The sequence below is a fragment of the Emys orbicularis genome, chromosome 2, assembly GCF_028017835.1.
Source record: "Emys orbicularis isolate rEmyOrb1 chromosome 2, rEmyOrb1.hap1, whole genome shotgun sequence".
NCBI lineage: Eukaryota > Metazoa > Chordata > Testudines > Emydidae > Emys > Emys orbicularis.
Genome location: NC_088684.1, coordinates 235,634,324 through 235,656,420, shown reverse-complemented (window position 1 = coordinate 235,656,420; position 22,097 = coordinate 235,634,324). Strand labels below are relative to the sequence as shown.

General features: G+C 44.0%; 1 protein-coding gene across 1 annotated transcript in view; it reads left to right on the top strand.

Annotated features, from left to right (window-relative positions):
- The first annotated feature begins 14,974 nt into the window (after positions 1-14,974).
- The window catches only part of KLHL7 (kelch like family member 7), a 43,558-nt gene continuing 36,435 nt past the window's right edge, over positions 14,975-22,097 (top strand). The window contains exon 1 of the mRNA XM_065398983.1: positions 14,975-15,099. Within this exon, the coding sequence (XP_065255055.1) occupies positions 14,980-15,099 (120 nt within the window). The 5' untranslated portion in view covers positions 14,975-14,979. The remainder of the gene's footprint in view (positions 15,100-22,097) is intronic.

The window sequence follows — 22,097 nt, the reverse complement described above, 5'->3', positions numbered from 1 at the left end:
AGGAGTGTTGTATGTAAGACACAGGAGGTAACTGTCCCCGTCTACTCAGCACTGGTGAGGCCCCAGCTGGGCACCACATTTTAAGAAAGATTTGGACAAATGGGAGAGTTCAGAGGAGAGCAATAAAAATGATAAAAGATTTAGAAAACGTGATCTTTAGAAAACCTGATATATGAGGAAAAGGTAAAAAAAAATGGTTATGTTTAATCATGAGAAATAATCCTGATAGTCTGAAGTTAGTGAATGGGAATCACCAGGACATAGAAGGATTTTGAGTTCTAATCCTCAATTAGGTTATAGGGTGAGGAAGCATTTAAGGATAACCACAGCTGATTTTCTAAATGAATGCAATACAATATAAACCGAGAAAGCACATTAAAAATATACCTCTTTCTGTGCTCACAATCTCACTTATTCTATTCCTTTAGCTAAGAGGTGTGAACCAAAAAGAATCAGGGTGTTAACATCCTGTTACGGTAACGGTAATGCTTTAACCCTACTTACATGAGACATTTTGAGTTTTTGCCCTATACGTTAATCACTTAATTCCCAGCATTCATCATATATTAATTTAGTGTTTCCAATGACTTTAGCCCAAAAGGTTAAGTTTAAAAGCTTCATTCTTAAAGTAATGGACATTTCACCTGCAGCTATCTGCAAGACACACAGAGGCACTGTGATGAAGGCATCCATGCAATTTGCAACATCTGAGCTTGGATTGATTCAAGCTTTCTCAAATTCATTTTCAATGCCAAACTGAAAGCCTGGCACCCATAGTCAATAATTAGTCTTTTTAGCTTTCTGTTAGTATTCCCACACCCCAGGAAGTTCCAGAAATACTTTTAAATAATAGCTGATTCTGCCTTTACACTTATCTCTAATTTTTTCTATATGATCCTTCCAAGTGAGCTAGCTATCAAATATCACACCTAAACATCTGAAGCCTTTAACCTGCCACTGCTGCTGGGCTTAAGAGCCAGTCTGTTGACTCTTCCAACCAATCAGGTGGGGTAGCCTATCAGGCAGCCTATTACAGACCAGCTGCACTCATTATGTTGCTTCCAGACTGCCTCTGCTGTAGGCCCTGCTTCTAGACATACTCTCCACTCTATTATCCACATCTTTAAGTAAAAGACTGAATAGTACTGGACCTAGTACAGACCCCTGCAGGACCCTACTAGATACATCCCCACAACTGGAGTGAACCATGGATAACTAGTCTTGGAGTACAGTCTTTCAAACAGTCATTCACCCACCTATAGTAATTTAATCTAGTTCACATTTCCCTAGTTTGCTTATGAGAATGTCATGTGGGATTGTGTTAAAAGCCTTACTAAAATCATCATATAGCAAACATTCAGCTTTCCCCCATCCTCTAGGCCAGTAACCCTGCCAAAGAAGGAGGTTGTTTGGGCATGATTTGTTCTAGACAAATCTATGTTGGCAATTACTTATTACCCTATTAGTGCTTACACATTATCCTCTAACTGCTTAAAAACCAATTGCTTACAAATTTGTTCCAGTATCTTTCCAGGTATCAAAGTTAGGCTGACTGGACTATAATTCTCTGGGTCCTCTTTCTTCCCCTTTCTAAAGATTGGTATTATGTTTGCCCTGTTCCAGTCCTCTAGGATCTCACCCATCCTTCATGAGTTCTCAAAAATAATCGTTAATGGTTCTGAGATTGTTTCAGGTAGTTCCTTAAGTATCCTAGGATGAATTTCACTGGTCCTGCCAACTTGAATACATCCAACTTATCTAAATATTCTTTAACCTGTTCTTTCCCATTTGTTGCTAATATTCATTGCTGTTTGCAGTGTTGTTGTAGCTAGGTGGACCCAGGATATGAGAGAGACAAGGTGGATTACTGAACTACGGTTATTTCTGTTGGTGAGAGAAACAAACTTTCGAGCGCCACAGAGTTCTGTGATGAGAACTGAAGAGAGAGCTGTATCAGACAACATGCTAAACAAACAAAGTCTTTGGAACAATGTCAGTTCTGAGCAGCTGCTGAGAAAGTAATGAGTAACTGATGAGAGGGCTAGTTTTTTTTTGTCATTTTCATCTTATGGATGTCAAAATGACTCAGCTGCAATATACAGCCCTCTCACTCATCTAGCATACAGATGTATTCTCATGAGATCTTCTAGCGCATGTATTAACCTAGTGCCAAATAGAGCCATTTGTAGACAGATATATATCCACTGCTCCCACTGTAGCCAGTAGGGGTTATGAGCACCTACGAGATAGATGTGCTAACAATCTTTAATATTGATGCTGGCAACATATTTTTAGGGAAGACGCGTCTTAAATGTTGACAGTATTATATACCTTGATCGTACGCACTTTGGGGCAGGGACCATCTTTTCATTCTGTGTTTGTACAGTGCCCAGCACAATGGAATCCGGGTCTATGACTAAGGCTCCGAGGGGCTATGATAATATACCTAATTAATAAAATAATATAGCTACTTACAAGTAATTCAAAGAATAAAAATGGCACAATAAAAATGCTCATAGTGAACTGTGATAGGTGAAACTCCATTATTGTTTCAATACACTACACACTGCTAACTGCAACTTCAGTCACAGTTATTACTTATAATAAAGCTTTCTGTGAATGAATTCATTCAGTCTAAGAAGATTCTGCTGTGTTTAATGTTATAGTTTTGTTCAGACTGCTAGAGCCTTTCACTTAGTGATAAATCTGTTAGGACAGCACAGAATACATCCACGTCACTTACAGAATGTCTTTGGAAAGGGAAGCCTAAAAGGTTTTCCAATTAAATTACCAGGATTGAAATGAAGCAAGAAGATACAACATTTCATCTGCGCAGATGCTGAAAGTTCCATCTTGTCAGGTGAAATGATGCAAAATTTATTCTAAAAAGACACATTTTTTCCCAGCTACAAACATTATGCCAAAGTTGATTTTAGGAAAGAAGTGGATAATGGATTATCTTGTGAGATGGCAGCCACGACATAAATTTTGATTTGACCACAATCTACCCTGCACAGCTCAGTGCTGATCTCCATGTCTACTGTGTCTGTACATCAAGGATGAAATTCATTCAAGTGCAGAGGAACCATATAAGGTCATATGCACCATTTAAGCCCTCTGAATTCACTGGGTGGGGAGTCAAGCTGTGCAATGTGCCCTCTCTGCTAGCTCTGTATTTACATAGGTCTACTGTAACCCAAGCCCTACACTGGGGGTGCAGCAGGCAGTGGCTGCTATTCCAGCTCTTAGGCTGAAATAGTAGCAATACAGATACAGAATGGCAGCCTCATACCTTGCCCATAGGTTTTGAGGTGTGAATTTCATCCTCTCCAACCTTCAGCACATCACCCCATTTATTCTGTCTGGTACAGGAAGAAGTAAATTTCACTCTCATAACAGAAAAAGGGGAATAGTTAGAAATAATGGAGCATTCCAGGCAAAATCTGAAATTTTACTAATCCTAACCACCCAAAAACACACTGAATTCTCCATCCAATCTGACAGCCCAGGCTAGAATTAAGCCAGGAAACAGATATTAAAGCATCAAGTACTGAACAAGAAATAAAAGTAATATTGGATATGGTGGGTCACAGGTCAATGCCTAATGCCTCATTGGTTTTCTAATGAGAATACCTCTGCAGTAACTTGTCTTTCAAACTAAATTTTGATCTTAATTCTGTAGTTATGTTAGCCTCACTTTCCACATAAAAAAACACAACAGTAATTCTTACTGTAGTAAAAAGAACAGATTTGGTTCTTAAAACCTTGGGCAACTACATAAGTAACATAACACTGTTAATATTACTTAGATATTTTAGTTGGTTACACAGTGACTCGCCTCAATTGCATGTTTCATGAAGATGACTCATACATCCTTTCTTTGAAGGCATCAAATTACAGAACACATTTGGAATGGAAAACATGTTTTACTTAAAACGTTTACAGAAATATCATTAGGACCAAGGATGTATTCATGGGGAAATAGTGTTTCTGAGTTCCTTTAAATTATGGTGGTGGTCCAGGATATATGAAGATTGTCCTTTTTTTGTCATTTTCTGGCAGTGTGCTACTGTTTTAAAAATTTTTACCCAGATCCTTTTATGATGTGTGATGCTTTGCAAATGCAGATAATTATCATTGTAACCATTATGATTTAAGAACAGCTTTGTCTTAAAATTCTAGAGCCAGATTGTTGCTATTCTTCTCCGTCCCCCACAAATTGCCATATGGAAGGTCTTTTCTGTGCACAAGATCTCTTTGTTCCTGTGCAAAAGTAGGGGGTCAGCCCTGCTCCATGGCACATATTCTTAATCTCTGGTACATGGAAGTTCTCTGCAGGGTTCGGAAGGCAGAGAGGCAATGTAAGATATACATTGTTCCTCCACCAACCTCATGCAGAATCTGCAGAAAAGTTAATACAGTCTGAGACTGCAGCAGGTATAGGAATCCATAACAATCTACATGAATTGTAAGATATTCAGATCTCTATCCACCTTACTTTAACTGATCATTATTCTTTGAGAAGTTAATGAAGGTAAGTTTTTCACCTGGGAATTTCCTTTCTTTTCCTTTTTATTTTTTAAAGGAGGAGCATCTCATAGATAGGATCAGGTGAGACGCAAAAGAGATCAAGGATATATTGGTTTTATCTGGGGAGAATAGTATACAGTTGTGAGGACAGAGTTGAAACTGTTTGTAGAAACATTTTTCTATGCTGAAATCCAACATTTGCAGGAATCAATTTGTATAATGGGATGGGCTAAATTAACATAACTGCTACTGGTGCACTCCCCTTTCCTGCACCTTAGTGTAACTCTTTGCTGAAATACAGGCCAGAGTTCAGTCTTTGAAGGATTTTTTTGGAAAGCATCCCACATGGGGCTCAGCAAAATTTTCCAAATAGTTTATTCCATGAAAAATGCAGTTTCAGTCAGCCTGAAACTATTCATGAATTTGCTCAATAGTTTTTGCCATTTTTAAAATAACTAAATTCACAAGGGGACCTTGGTATCCTTCACAAAACACATAGCTGCGTAGGTGAAGTTCCTTGGATAGCCTTTAGCCCAGTGGTTAGGGCACCCATCTGGAAGAGGGAAGACTCAGGTTCAAATCTCTGCTCTGGCCTGGAGCAGAGATTAGAATCCAGGTCTCCCCTTCCCTCACCCGCATTCCAGGTGGGTGTCCTAACTACCAGGCTATAGGCCAGGGGTAAGCAACCTATGGCACGTGTGCCGAAGGCGGCACGTGAGCTGATTTTCAGTGGCACTCATACTGCCCGGGTCCTGACCATCGGTCCGGGGGGCTCTGCATTTTAATTTAATTTTAAATGAAGTTTCTTAAACATTTTAAAAACCTTATTTACTTTACATACAATAGTTTAGTTATGTATTATAGGCTTATCGAAAGAGACCTTCTAAAAACGTTAAAATGTATTACTGGCACGTGAAACCTTAAATTAGAGTGAATAAATGAAGACTCAGCACACCACTTTTGAAAGGTTGCCGATCCCTGCTATAGGCTATTCTTGGGTGGGTCACTCTCAGTCTGTCATGTTGAAACTGTTCCACTTTGTATAAAATTCTTGAATATTCATTGGAACGGGGATTTGAACATGGGGCTCCCTCCACTTGGGTGAGTGACTAACAACTGGGCTGTGGGATATTCTGTAGTGGGTTTTTCTCACTCTCTCCTGTTGAAGCTGTTCCACTTTGTGGAAAATATTTGAACAGTTTCTGGTCCAGAAAGAGAAAGAGAATGGGGCTCTATATTCTTTTTGTTTCTGTTTCCAATTCTGACACTGACCCACTGTGAGAGCTAAGACAAGCCACTTAACCTCACCGTGCCTCAGTTTCCCCTATTTATATATTGGGTATGTTAATGCTCATTTCCTCCTAGAGTTTAGACACAACACGGAGATATCCTGAGCTAGCATCTGATTAGGTGCAGCTAAGTCCCTTAAAAGAAGGGTGGATTAGTTCTAGACAGAAGACAGCAGTATGGGCATTCTGTGTTCTAGAAGTCAGGGCAGGGAGTGCTGAGGAAATACAGGAGTGACCCAGTTTGGTTTGTATTTTGTAGTTTTGAGTTTACTTTTTAAACTGTGTGAAAGAATGCAGGTAGAAGCTTTTGCCAAGTTGGACATCATACAGAACCCCTGCAACAAAACCCAACCCAGAAAAGGTGATTGTCAAACACACCTCAGCCTCCAGTGGATTTTTCTTGTCACTCAGCAACTGGCCTTACTACAAATCCTACATCACCAAGACTACTTGCCCATATTCCCTCCACCCAAGGAAGACTGGCCCTTGTTCTGTCTGGAACCTCTGCAGTACCCCTATATCCTGCTGGCCCAGAAAGTGAAGACCTGACCTTGGACCCACATGTTAGTCTTCCACATGACAGCATGTTGCATTACCAGTAGCCTGCCAGGCCATTATACTTCAGAGATGCTCACATTGTCTTGCTGCATCTAATTATGATATTATAATGCATAACTAGTAATAAATTTCTGCAGTGTTTGAAGTCATTACAACTTACAATGTTGTTTTTGTAGGGGTGGGTCCAGGGAAGTTAATTGGTTTAGCAATATGGATGGTAGATGACACTGATATTTATCCTTCCTCAGAGAGTGAACAAGCTAACTTTAAGAAAAGGACTTGAACTAGCTAATACACTAACAAAACCAAACAAAAACATTTAATCTAAGTCAAACACCCATGATCAGAGAGGATAATGTGTAATAAGTACGATTACAGCAATAACTTCACCCCACCCATTAGCTGGTTGACCAAGAGGTCAGCCAAGCAAGATTCAGGGTTTTTTCCTCCTTTTGTAATAGTTTGTTTTATCTGTTCCCATAAGGGGATTATTTTCAGAACATTTACATGTATTTGTCATAGTTGCCTCCCTAGGGTGGCCCTGAGAAGAAGTTATTCCACAACAAGCTAGAACAGGAATGTAGTCAGTGACAAGAAGAGCAGTGCTTGACTGAACATACTGAACTATCAGAGAGAAGCAGATAACTTAACCATTGATATCAGTCACTGGAACTTTAATAAGAGTGTTTCCTCTGACTGTTCACCAGGCTCTTCATTTAAATTGGGACTAAAAAACAAAGTGGTTCACATAGTCTGAATACAAATCACTTCATCTCTCAGATAATCAGGTATCTCTGTCACAAACTCACTAGTTCTCCCAGTTAACCATGGAGTCTTCCAGGAAAGACAAAGTGAACAAAATTTGAACACCTTGTGTAAAAAGAAAGATGGGAAAAAATTAAGTACAGGTGTTCCTTCTACATCATGAAGAAGCAAAAGAGGGCACAAACCCACTTTCCCGCCTCCCCCCCCCCCACACACACACGCACCAAGGTCATTTTTAAAACTCCAGTGCTATTTAAACAGCTAGCACCAACTTCAGTTGCAAACTGCAGCTCAGTGAGTTGTAAGAGAAAAGAAGTTCCCCTTTTCCTTTGGCCATAGACTCATAAGCCATAATTGCGTAGGAAGAAAACTAAGGAACTATTTCTGCAAGAAAAAGGAAAAAGAAGTGTAGAACAAAGAGATCGACAGCACTAGAAACAGACAATAAGTCATTTACTCAAGGTAACAATGAAACACCCATTCAAGACAAGCCATTAGAAAAACTTTTAATAACAAATTGTGCAAGAAGAAGTATGCCAATTCAACCAAGAAACACTGTTCAAATACAAATCCCCTTAGATCGCAAGGAAGGATCAAGAGAGATGGGGCAATGTTTTTTCATGGGGAGAGAAAGTTGGCACCCATCAACAACCTGCCCCCACAAAGACTGCTGTGCAATTTTTGACATTTTTAAATGTCCCTGTGGTCAGGCAGCCACCTCCTAAGCACCTCCTCATGGCCTCAGGTGGCTTTACAGAACTCTGCCTCAGTTTTCCCTCCCCAGGGTTTTCTCTCTCTCCTAGGAATTCACAGGGCTCAGCTCTCCAGCTATGTCACCATCAGAGTTCCATTCCCTTTCAGGGTAACAAAAGTCCCAACAAAGAAGTTCTTTTGCCCCACTTGGGCTCATCAGCTTGTCTTCTGGCCTCCCTGCTGTGGGACAGAGCACTAGCTCCTAGGTTGCTTCCCTAAATCCCTCTCACAATCTCAGCCTTTCTAGGCTATCTTTCAATCATCCTTGCTCTAGGATAGGGTCCCAGGTAACTTCCCTTGAGTGCCCTGATTCTTCCAAGGCCATAGAATCCCAAATAGCTCCTTCTGGTTCCTCTTCCAAACTGTGTTCTCTGCCCTTTCCTGAGGCTCAGATGTTCATCCGTCTCCCACCTTATCCCAATTAGTCCTACCCCTTTAGGCCGGGAAGCCACTAATTATGAAACAGGCACAGCTGGTCCCATTTCCCCTTAAAGGAGCCAGTCACCCTGTGACAGTACAAAACTAAGGTGGAGTTCTGATTGGGGCAATTCCTGTGAGATCTTCCTGATGCACAATGGAAGAACACACGCAATATGAAACCTGCTCCTCTGAATACATTGAGCCAGCTCCACAGACTGTTGTAGTGGAGCAGTAGACCCACGATCTCCCTGACCTCTCTGGGGAAATTTACACTTCAGGATACATAGCACTCCTTGCCCTTCCCTGAGTGCAGAGGCTGCGATTGTCCCCGGCCCTTGCATAGGGCACACAAGGTGGTGGTCCCACTTTACTTCCTATACACCCATGAAAAGACCAGGGACATTAAAATCAGAGTTCGTGTTCAACAGGGGGATGTTATTAATATTTAATGTTTGTGCCTATTCATATGAGTATTATCACAGAGTTTTGCTCAAATTTAAATATTTCTAAACATCTTAATCTTTAGACACACCGGAATAATTTTTGAGATTCCCATGGGATGACCCAACCATTCCACCCTCCTCTTATAGTACAAAAATGAAGCATTGATCTTGCATACATAGCTGCCAGAATAAATGCAGGACAGAAACCTTAGTTGTCTGCATGCCAGCACACTACACTACTGCTGCCCCAACAGAGAGGCTGGTTTTGATGTTTCTACAATGCTATGGATTAGAGGTTATTGGAGTAACCAAACATTTCAGGATACACAGGAATAATGCATAAACCTGTTCAGCAGCATTAGTTGAAAGCTCAAAATGTAATACGATGCAGTTCTTGAGACTGCTCTGAAAAAGATGTCGTTTGTACCAGTCCAACTACTTTCCCACCCAATCCTGTGAATAAAATACTCTTTTGGGGGGATCTAAATGCCTCTTATAACCTCAGTTTGTGGATTGGAGTATAAGACACAGTTAATGTTTGTACAGGGCTTTGAAAACATAATGTGCCATACCAGTGCTAATTATTATGATAAAATTATCTTAATTTGCATAATATGCCAATTTACACTGCAAGTTGCCTATTTCTTTTTCAGTTAAATTATCTGCCAATTTCTTATTTTTGTAATGGGTAGCTCTATCACTTCTACGATTTCCAATCAACACCACCACCACCATGCTTACATGGTGAGGATCTATGGTGCTGAATGTCCCTGGTCACATTGTACAACTTTATTCCAGGCCTCTGAAAGCTTCATTGGATTATCACTGATCTGGTGCAGCCAGGTCAATCGCTGAAGACTGTAGCTACCGCCAGCCTGTGGCCGGACAACGTCCCCTCCTGACCTCAAGTCTGATCTTCTGGGCTCAATTTGTGAGCACTTTATCTCCGATGGGGCTACATAACCAAAAAGTGCCTGCCACTGGTGACCAATGATTTCTATCCTCTCAAGGACAGTTCTCAATAATACCTCCCTATTACTGATAAAATCAAACCATCTTATGCCCTGTAATTGCCGTTACCAATGCATATAAAATGCCTTCTGATGAATTCTTTAAGCAATGTCCATGTTTCAGATCCATATACAGGACTGTCGCATCTTACGCGCATTTAACATGCGCAATTTCAGGTTTACACGGTCGGCAAAAACAAAAAGAGAAAAATAACAATTTTAATACTGTACCTGTAGTGCGGGCGATTCCGCCCGCCATTACACTCAATGTAATTTTGACTATACGTGATTTTCACTTTACGCGCTGACTGCGGAACGTAACCCCAGCATACGATGCGACAGACCTGTAAGAGGATTGGAAGTACACAGGTATTCTTCCAATCCCCACCCCAAAATTCTGAATAAAAGACTTTCCATGTGTGCCTTATGTTGTACGCTTTCCCATGTTCCTCTTAAGGCTGAAAACCCTACTCACATCATGAAATCTAGGACCTTGGCACACATTTTTTTCTTCATGAAAAAATGTCCCCCTTGTCTTTTAGTTTACTTGTATATGGAAAATGTTGTTATCTGGTTTTCATCAAAAGAGGAAGATGGAATCCATGAACATCCATCTGTTTCTCATGCATTCCAGCTACTAACTTCCCTGTATTCAGCTGTAAATATAAAACTCATCTCTTTGACTTATGGTAGGTTGTCTTCAATACATTATATACACACACAAAGCCCACCATGAACTAATAAAGCTATTTCTCCCCGCTGGCTGGAAAGGAAGGAAGAGACAGAGATTGTTGTTTCTATTTTTAAATACTCATGAGGCACTCAGACACTATGTTGATACAGGCCATATAAGTACTTAGATCGGGGTGGGCAAACTACAGCCTCAGGGCCGCATCTGGCCTTCCAGGCATTTTAATCTGGCCCTCAAGCTCCCGCCAGGGAGCAGGGTCCAGGGCTTGCCCCGCTCCAGTGCTCCAGCCGGGGAGCGGAGTCGGGGGTTGGCCCCACTCCATGCATGCCATGGCTCCACATGGCTCCCAGAAGCAGCAGCATGTCCCCACTCTGGCTCCTATGTGTAGGGGCAGCCAGGGGGCTCCGCAAGCTGCCCCCGTCCCAAGCCCAGCCCCCGTAGCTCCCACTGGCCGGGAACTGCGGCCAATGGGAGCTGCGGGGGTGGCACCTGCAGACGGGACAACGCGCAGAGCTGCCTGCCCGCACCTCTGCGTAGGAGCTGGAAGGGGGACATCCTGCTGCTTCCAGGAGCTGCTTAAGGTAAGCGCTGCCCGGAGCCTGCTCCCCTCCCCTGAGCCCTGCTCCCTTTCCCGCCCTCCAAACCCCTCGGTCCCAGCCCAGAGCCCCCACCTGCACCCCCAACCCCTCATCCCCAGCCCCACCCCAGAACCCGCACCCCCAGCTGGCGTCATCACCCCCCCCCAACCCCAGTCTGGAGCCCCCTCCTGCACCCTGAACTCCTCGTTTCTGGCCCCACCCCAGAGCCCGCAGCCCCCTCCTGCACCCTTAACTCCTCATTTCTGGCCTCATCCCAGAGCCCACATCCCAGGCCGGAGCCCTCGCCCCCTCCCACACCCAAACCCCCAATTTTGTGAGCATTCATACAATTTCCATACCCAGATGTGGCTCTCAGGCCAAAAAGTTTGCCCACCCCTGACTTAGATAGAATACACTCACACCACTCTGTCTTCTTTTGTACTTACTGTACCTGAGATTATCTTCCATTGTTGTATGCAGTAGCCATATCAGTCCCAGGAAAGCTTCTCTCTTTCACCAACAGAAGTTGGTCCAATAAAAGATATTACCTCAACCACCTTGTTTCTGCGATTGTTTAGCACACCTCACAATGTGCAGGATGTGAACTAGTGGTGCTATATTAATAAGAGATTTTCAACAAAGAGTCTATAATATTTAGAAATGGGCAGAAAATGTATTGTTATATCCAGATCAGGTTCAGATTACCAATCAAAAACAATGGTTGGAGTTCAAAAGTACCCAACTCTTCTGAGCTGTTTCAATAAGATTTCATCCAACAATGGTGGAAATCTTGTGAGTTTAACTGATCTAGGGTTCTCCTCCACATGAATGGTCAATATCACCAAGATCAACTGCTCTTATGAGTTTTCCACCATTTAGGACTATATATTGGAAGAATAGCTGTTCTTGTGCATCCCAACTAGGAAATAGGCCTCTTCTGGTTTTGTTTTTGTTCTGAAACTAAACTTTATAGGTAGGTTTGGATCTGTACACCCTGGAATTTGAAATGGGGCAGATTCAAGATCTCAGTTTTGGTCCATTTGTAATATAATTGCCAGGATAAGCCTGGGATGGCAGACTCAACATGGCAATGATATTATATGTACATTTCTCTTTTCTGTTTTTACAATGTATTAGATAAAAGGGAAAGCCAGGTAATATCTCTGTCACTATCTTATCCTAGGGTGACCTCCTAATGATAAATGAAATAAAGGATAAATATATTAAAATACCAAATCTGATTTCTATAGTATAATATGGATTTCTATACAAAACAGTTTGTGTACTACAAAGTCACACACGATTATTGCTGCAGCACAGGACAAGTACATCATATAGTGACTTAGTACAGTATAAGGATATTAGGCACCAAATATAATATGTTCCTTAAACTAAAGGTCATATATAAATCCCTTTCTCCTACAAATCACAGGGTTACTCAGTTATAAAACCTTGGCAGCATGGAATTAAAAGTAGAGCACTTACAAGTCAAAGTGGGACTATCCTCTAGGTAAAAGCTGTATCCTGCCAGTTTTAACCCCAACACCCAAATTTTCACTGCAAAAACTTGGAACGGCTAGATTTTGTACCATGATACTTTGAGATCTGTTTTCTTCTGGTGGACTAGGACATGCTGCATATTTATGTACTAAATTTAGATGCTAAAACTGGGAGGCGGGACAGTTATGCAGCCAAAATTAGCCATATCCAGCAGAATACAAATGCAAGCGGGGGAATGGTCCCGCTATTGTGGGGAACTTTCTTGGCTTCTGCACTACCCTGGTGAAGTGGGCTAGCGAAAGGATCTGAGTCCTCGCTCCCACTTTCTTTACCCAGAGGCCTCCCTGCCCTTGAGGACTCCCCTCCACTCTCCTGTGTGGCAGAGTCCTCATAACCCCAACAAGGCTGGGCCCAGGATTCCTGGGGGGCTCAACCCCCAACCCTGCTGTGGTCACCTAGGACAGGGGCTAGGGTGTCCCCACTCCAGGGTACTCTCTCTGCACTGGGCACCTCCCTGACCCACTGATCATTTCATACAATTTAAAGCAAGTACAAGTTGTTTAATTAACAATTATTCTTTTTTAAAATTAAGAAAAATGGGAAAGGTTAAAGGAAAACACATCACCCTGCTCTGTGGCAGGGAACATCACAAACAGTGTCTCTGGACATCAGGGCACTTCACAGTCTGTTCCTTGTAGGTCCCAGGTCTCCTTCTCAGGCCCTGGCTGTGCTGCAGGGATGCTGTGGGTTGGACACTTGCAATTGTGGTGGCCACACACGTCCTGGCTTTGGGTGGTGGGACCCTTCTTCCCAGCGTCAGCTCCCCGTCGGGTTAAGATTCCCCTCCCAGTCTGGCCTGCAAGGACCCTTGGCTGGGGGTGTCTTTCTGCGCTGGGCCCTTTGCCCAAGGTCCCCCCTTGGCTGGCCCCAGTTGCTCACCACACCTGGCTCTGTGGCTGCAGCTCTGCTCCCAGCACAGGATCTGCTCTCCCTGGGCTGCGTCTCTGGCTCTGTGGCTGCTTTTCTGGTCCCTCTGGATCTGGCATGGCTCTGCTCCCCAGCTCAGCTTGGGCCCCTGCTTTCTCCTTAGCTCGGCCCCACTCTGTCTGACCCAGGCAGCTCCAGCTCACACGGCGGACTGGACCCCCCTGGCCTCCTGACTCCGATTAGCCTGTCCGCCCTGTCAATTAGGCTGACCTGGACCACTGGCCTCTCCCCACTGTTCCTGGGGGTCTATCAGTCTCAGGGTCCTGATTTCCCATCAACCCTTCCCCTTTTAGTACTGGGAGCTAGCCAACCAAAACACCCCACTGAATGTTAGTAAGGGGGTAACAGTCCCCTTACATAAACACCACATTAAAGTTAAAAGTAAAGGGATGTGCTAAAACCCAGATTGGAAGGGGGGGGCAGACTAGTCAAAAATTTGGCAGGATCCAGGTATTTATAGTATTATTGTTCCAGGATATCAGAATTTTTTTTAAGTGCAAGAACAGCAGCTACACTTGTTCTCAAGCTCTGGCTAATGAATGTGATTGTGACCACACAGTAGCAGGTTCCCTGTTTTGCAGTGCCAGTATGCTCAGGGCTGGATTGGTGCCCAAGCAGCGACTAGTTGTTTCCTCCATAAAAGGGAAGGGTTTTTTTTATAGAGGGGGCGGGAGGACAAAACCCGTCAGGAACCAGTTTTTACCTTTTCCCCTAAACAATGCATGCCTCCGAAGCTCTGCAGCTGGCAGCTCGGATAACACAGTAAAAGGCGCGGGGTTTGCACAGCCCTGTTCCCCTCTGCAAAGCACACACACGCATCCACCACCCCGCAGCGTCCTCTCAGCATTGCACATTCAGGCGTGCGCGTGCGCACTTGACTCAACCCTCCTCCCCCGCCCCTGTTAATAAAGCAAGCACGTGACCCGTTCTACCTCCTTGTCCTTTGTTTGTTTGGCTCCGGAGCGCCTGCGGGGATAGGAGGAAGACTAGAGATAGACCCCCGCGCCGTTCTATGACGTTAGTGTGCGCCGGTCCGCTCCCCCCGCCCCCTTTGGGAATTATGTAGAATTTTTTTCAGGAGCTCACGTTCTATCGGTGGAACGCTGGCGATCGATGTGTCGCGCGCCCCCACCATCCCCGGAGCGCTGCAGCCGCGGGCCCCAGGCTGCGTTCCCAGGCGTCTGCACTAGGGGCTGGTTGGCCCTGCGGCTTCTCCTGGGATCTGATCAGCCCGGCTCCTGCGGCAGGTGATTGCCCAGGTGGCTCGCCCTGCTGGCTACCCGGTTGCAGAAGCAGCAGGAGGTTTTGTAGTGCGTGGTTACGCAGCCTACTCGTCCGTCTGGGATCTTGGTTAGGGCAGTTCGGAGTGTTATAATTGGCTTCCTTTGGCTGCTGTGCATGGGCCTGCGTGAGTCCTGTCAGCCTTTGTTTTCTTGGTGGTGAGAGGAGAGGAGCATGGCAGCCTCTGGGTCGGAAAAAAGCAACAAGAAGAAAACAGAGAAGAAACTTGCAGCCCGGGAAGAAGCTAAACTGCTGGCGAGCTTTATGGGAGTCATGAATACCATGCGAAAACAGGTAGGGCAGGAGATACAGCTGAAGGAGCAGAACGTCCTGTGTTCTTTCGCTGTTCGTGGTGAAATCTGCCCTATAGGATCCAATATCTAGTAGCCAACATCATCACCACCCAGTCTTAGTAAACTGATCTATATCAACCTCAAGTTTCCCAGTAATCGTAGTTAGAACATGTCATCATTAGTCCTGTCCTTTGTTTTTGGATGCATGTGTGGGCTTCCACTGACTTCTCTGCATAGCTTTGAGTATGCACCGGAAACTGTAACCAAGTAAGCTACACGAGGTCTGAATTATTGTTCCCATTTTACAGGCACCAAGCATGTAAGTAATTTTCCCACGGGCACACATCTGGTCAGATGTTGATCCCAGGAATCCTGCTATCCCACTTGTATTCACTAGACAATTCAATTTTGTTTCATCTTTAATAGATGTCTCCCTGTCTATAGGGTGGTTGCTTAAGACAACTTTCAGTGTTATTGTGTTAAACCAACATCTGCTTTTAAGTATTTTAATAGGGGTAATCCACCAATTCAGAGTTTGAGCCCAGCCAAAACTAGTTTATCAGCTAGGCTTCAGTATCCTTTATTAAATTAATATGTTCATATAGAATAATCTAGAGATCTGGTGGAGCTTCTAAAAATTGTTTAGGGATGGACAAAACCCCTTTCTATTTAATCCTTGCACATATTGGACTTTGAGAGGAAGATGTCACAAAACGAATTGTATGAAATACAAGCAATAAGTAGTCTCAGCACTCAGCTTGCTTTGGGCATTGTAAAAATAATAAATAGCTGCTGACATACTTATGTACTGTGGCACAGTGAACATCCTCCTGTATCTATTGAAAGTTCAGTTATTGTTATGCAGTGTTTGTTGCTAATACAAAAACAGGAAGAGTTACTGCAGTGGGTCCACTTTCTTATCTGAGGACTTCTCTGCACTAAGCCAAAAAATCAAGTTTGAGTAGAGGGCTGAGTTATTTCAGGTTGAAACTATATTAACACACAACCCTTTTTCAGAGACTGTTGGAATTGAGATGGACATGCACAGTCACGTCTTTATGCTTGGTGTAGGTGGAATGGGTGTTGGGTGTTTTTTAGTATTTATTCTCCCAATGTGGATCCCAAACTAAATATGCCTCCTGTCAACTGAATCAGTTGAGATTCTGTTAGAATTCTAGGTGACAACCCTGCAAAATGTTGTTTCTTGATCTACATGGCTGCTATATCTGACTGCTTACCTAAGAAGCCCATGCTCATGTTTATAGCCTGGTAGGTAGCTACTGCAGGGCTGGCCCACAACATTTTGGCACCTGAGCTCAAATGATGCCTGCCTCCTTGCTTGGGCCAAAACTTTGAAAGGTCTCTCATCTGCCTTCTTCCTGTTCTACTCCTCTATTGGGGCAGGTAGCAGAGCAGTACCATGAAAGGAGAACTAACAACTTAAAATGCCTTGTTCAAAAATTTTAAGTAACACTTAACTTTCAAATGCCTGAACAGCAAATGTAACTTTTCTTGTCTGCATAGTAAACACTGGCATTTTTATCTGTTTGAATAATCAAAGTGGTGCTTTCCGTTCCTTCTTGGTTGCAAAGATTTGAACTGCTTTCTGAAGGTCCACAGTCTGGGCCCGCTCATGCTCTATTGAGATGGTTGCAAGGCTGATCAGCCTCTCCTGTGTCATTGTGGAGCGTAGATGTGTTTTTATTAACTTCAGCTTGGAGAAGCTGCGTTCTCCATTGGCAACTGTTACAGGAAGTGTTAGAAGTATGCGCAGAGCAACAAAAGCATTTGGAAAGAGAGTGGTCATCTTATTTGTGCACATATATTCCAGAACAGCCTTTGGAGTTGATCCTGCTGGAATGTACACCTCTACCCCGATATAACACGAATTCGGATATAACGTGGTAAAGCAGTGCTCCGGGGGGCAGGGCTGCGCACTCCGGCGGATCAAAGCAAGTTCGATATAACGTGGTTTCACCCATAATGCGGTAAGATGTTTTGGCTCCCGAGGACAGCATTATATCGGGGTAGAAGTGTATCTTGCAAGGGCTTTCAGTTCATCACCTAAATCACTCGCATCAATATTGCGCATGTCATCATGTGTCAACACTGTCTCTAGTGCCCTGCATTGCTGGTGTAGGTCTTCTTCAGGTATAGTGAGGAGTTTTGGAATATCATACAACATCCCAAATATACTGCTGTGTTCCTTGAGCTGCATGAAACATTCTTCAACTGACTGTATTGCACAATCTAGCACCTGGTTAAAGAATTCAATTTTGAATTGTTGTTTGGGGTCACTTATGGGATTATCCCGTGCCTTGTAATCAAAATGTCTTCTTCTTTGGTGACTCTTGAATACTTGAATGGGTGGGAAAACCGCTTCAGTGTGAAGTTCCTCTGCCAACTTCTGTGCGCTCTTCAGAACATTTTGAAATCCCTCATCTGACCGGTAAGTATGTTTTTGCTTTGTCCAATTGTTCCATTGCTCTAGATATATCAAGGTCAACACCTTGGAGTCTCTTGCTTACAACATTTATTTCAAACACTATGTCATGCCGCAACACTAAGCCACACAGAAATTTGAAATTATGTATGTTTCTGGTGATTCCATTTCCCTCTGCCACTGTTCTCCCACGAACAGTTCCTGTCATAGCATTAACCTCCATAATGGCAACTATTGCATCATCTATCTTCCCAATTTGGTGTTTGATAGGCTTTATCACCTCCACTCGACTTTCCCATCATGTGGCACTCCGTGATTTCAGTGTCAGAGAGGATGTTCCCAGATGTTGCTTCAAAATTTGCCATTGATGAGTTGATGCAGAGAAAAATACATCGATGCTTTGAATTACATTAAAAAATTCAGCAGCCTCACTAGAAGCTGATACTACATCACTGACCACCAAGTTCAATGAATGAGAACTGCATGGGACAAAAAAAGCTCGAGGGTTTAACTCTCGGATCGGTGTCTGCACTTCTCTGTTCTTTCCTCTCATGTAGCTACCATTATTGTAGCCCTGACCTCTCATGTCCGCTATCGCAATTCCCGTATCTTCCAGCTTTTTAAGAAGCACATTTGTCACACCACCTCCTGTAGTATCATCTATGTCAATAAATTCTATAAAATGCTCTCTGACCTTCACCTTTGCAGGGACATTTTCACTAGGTTCTGTTGTTGTTACAAAACGCACCATTAGAGTCATTTGTTCCGTATGGCTGATGTCAGGTGTGCAGTCCAGAATAACAGAGTAATATCTTGCTGATTTCAGATCTGCCACAATCTTCTGTTTGACTTTTGTTGCCAGTAACTGTATGATCTCATTTTGAATTGTTTTTCAAAGGTAGTGGTGTGTGTACATTTCTTGGGTGGTGACTCTGCTTAGATGGTCCTGCAGTACAGCATCAAACTCAGCCATCAGCTCCACAGTTTTAAGGAAGTTTCCATTGTTTGGCACATACAGCTGATCTGAAGTGCCACGCAGTGCTAGGTTTTGGGTAGCAAGCATTCTCACAATGGCAATGAGCCTTTTCAGAACATTTTGCCAATAAAGAGACTCTGATGCAGTCTTCTCTTGATGCTGATCGTCTATGGTGGCCTTTAACCTTAGTCTCATCTCAAGCTCTTTCCACCTGTGGAATGCTTTCTGGTGATTTGCTGCCTTCTCATGGCATGCCAGATTTCTAGCCAGATTTTTCCAGTCCTTTGTTCCTGTAGAACCCAACGTGGATGGAACATTAGACTGGAAGAGTTTGCAACAAAAACAGTATGTAGCATTCTGGGTTTTTGAGTACATAAGCCATGGCCTCTCCACTTTGTCACCATTGGGGATTTCATGCCAGTAATGTATTGGATGGAAACTTCTATTTTTGTTGTCTTTGGGGAACATGAAGTTTTTCACTTGCTGTGGCCCATGCAGTACAAGAAAGTCCCTCAGGCTACTGCTCAAGTGGGTCCCCAGTCTTGGATCATAATATAATAATATAGACCTATCTCATAGAACTGGAAGGGACCCTGAAAGGTCATTGAGTCCAGCCCCCTGCCTTCACTAGCAGGACCAAATACTGATTTTGCCCCAGATCCCTAAGTGGCCCCCTCAAGGATTGAATTTACAACCCTGGGTTTAGCAGGCCAATGCTCAAACCACTGAGCTATCCCTCACCCCATCATCTAGACTTAAGGAACTAAACTCAGCAGCAGCTGTTTCTTGCCTCCACCACACCACTCCCCCTCCACCACCACACTCTTCTCTGATCTACGCTTTTCTTCAGGAATGTGCATGGTTACATCCATTTGAGATGGAGATATGGATGGGGCAGTAGCTGCCAGGTCACCTGCACTCTGACTAACTGGAAGATCAGGCATCTCCTCACCACTCACATCCTCACTGGGGCCGGAAGGCTCACTGTGAACATTTGTGTCTATGTATCTCAGGAGAGCTCCTTCCTGCTTAGATAGAAAAGCTTCCTTTCCTTTCTTTCTTTTTCTGAATGCTGCCCCAGAGGGGCGTTTTCTTTTTTCACTCATGACTGCTGTTCTGTGCCAGCTATAGTGGCTCTCAACACTCAATTGAAGGGGACAAATAAGCAGGCTGGTAGCAGGGCCTGAGTGAGGGAAGATATCAGCGTCTTAAGGGCCTAACTGGCTCCTACTACTTCAGTTGAGTGCCTGTTCTCCTCAAGTGGGTTCAGGGAAGCAGCAGGAAACAGGAAGCTCCCTGAGAAGCTGGTATTAATCAGTCCAGGCTCCTGGGGGTGCTAGAAAGGTACATAAGAGGCTCCTCCTCCTCTCTTTCCCTGCAGCTCCTGCTGCTTTCTTTTATGCCTTCTCACCTTTTCTCCTGCCTTCCTATCCTCAACCTCAAAGGCACTTGAATCCTAGAATTAAGTTTGCTTTTGTGGAGTTGGTTGGTTGTTTTAAACAGAGTTGGCAGTTTTTTAAAGAGACATTATTAAGGGCACACAAGCAAACTATCCCACTGCATAGGAAAGACAGGAAGTATGGTAAGGCATCATTCTAGCTTAACCAGATCAATGACCTGTAACTCAAAAGAGAGTCATACAAGAAGTAGAAACTAGATCAAATTACAAAGGATGAATATAAAACACCACCACAAGCATGTAGGGACAAAACTGGAAAGGCCACGGCACAAAACAAGGTTAAACTAGGTAGAGATATAAAGTGTAACAAGAAAGCATTTTACAAATACATGAGAAGCAAGAGGAAGACCAGGGTCAAGATAGGCCCATTACTCAGTGAGGAGGGAAAGACAATTACAGAAATTTATTCTGTAGAATGCCATTCACTCACAACACCAATTTGAGGCCACTGAATGGTGCTATCCCTTGTTTGTAAGCAATTTGAGGCAGGGAACATCTTCTCAATACATGTACATACAGTGCCTAGCACAATGAGGTCCCAATTCTTGATTGAGGCTTCTAGGTGCTGCCACAACACAAAAAAATAATAATGTGTTGGCATATGGGTGCATGGTGCTTTATTATAGCAGAGCACCAGCACCACTGTAGTTAAGATTGAACATCACTTTCAGGTTTAAGGCTGACTCATCAAAGTGTGTTAAAATCTGCATGCTTACTCAGATTATCTTGAGATTTTCAGTGACACACAAGGGTGCTGGGTAATGTTAGTAGACCAAGTTAGAGGTCATCTGAGAAAAGTGTTCCTTAGATGTAGCGCCTCTCCCCCCCCCCACCACCACCACCAAAAAAAAAAATACAACATTTTACAAAATCTAAGCTTCTGGGTTTTGCCCATGCTTGGGGCTCAGACTGTGGCTCTAGTCCTCCCCTCAGACTGATCTCAGGCACTTGGGATTTAGTTCAGCTAGTGCAAGACACTCAATGCCCCTTTGGAGGTTTATGCTGTAGAACAGTGGTTTCTAAATTGGTGTCCCTGAATCCCTGAGGGTCCACCGTGGTTTATGCAGGGGTCTGTCCCTTGAACCAGGGCTGGAACATGCTGGAGGACACCATTTTGTTCTCAAAATAGTATCTTTGGGGGGGTGGGAGGGAAGGGAGTTTGAGAACCACTGCTGTAGAAGGTATTCAGGGTTAAGTTAGGAAAGTAGGGGGAGCCAAAGAGAATGAAATGCACCTGTGCAGCAAGACTAAGGCCTTGGCTACACTTGCGAGTTACAGCGCTGTAACTCACTGACCGGCTACACTGGCAAGGCACGTACAGCGCTGTATCTCCCTGGGTACACCGCTGCAGTTACTCCACCTCCCCGAGAAGCATAAGAGATACAGCGGAGTGGCTACGACTCTCCCCTGTGAGTGTGTACCAGGAATCAACCTGCAGCGCTGTACTGATCACCTTGTCAAGTGGCCAATCCTCTCCATTGTTGTGACCGGTTGCAGGAATGCAGAAGTGCCAGTTTCAAAGCTGTACCACAGAGAAAAAGCAAACAGTTTGCTGTTTGCTTTGAGTGAGTGAGTGAGTGAATGAGCAGGGGGCCGAGAGTTCGGAACTTGCAAAATAGAGTGCTGACACGCTCCAAAAAGCACTCTCTCTCCCCCTACACTCCCTGTCACACTCCACCCCACCCCCACCCCCACCCCACGTTTTGAAAAGCACGTTGCAGCCACATGAATGCTGGGATAGCTGCCCATAATGCACTGCTCCCAACACAGCTGCAAATGTTGCATGTGTGGCCACGCCACTGCGCTGGCAGCTGTCAGTGTGGACAGACTGCAGCGCTTTCCCTACTCAGCTGTACGAAGACAGGTTTACCTCACAGCGCTGTACAGCTGCAAGTGTAGCCAAGCCCTAAAGGCTAGTCTACACTGGCACCACTAAAGCACGGCAGCACTTCAACGTGGCTTGTGTGGTCGCAGCACAGCGCTGGGAGAGAGCTCTCCCAGCACTCTAAAAAACCCACCTGCATGAGGGGCGTAGCGAGAAAGTTCCAGCGCTGTAAATTGCCAGTGTAGACAAGCCTTAGGGCTCTGTTGAAATGAGGATTTGCACTGTATTTTCACAAT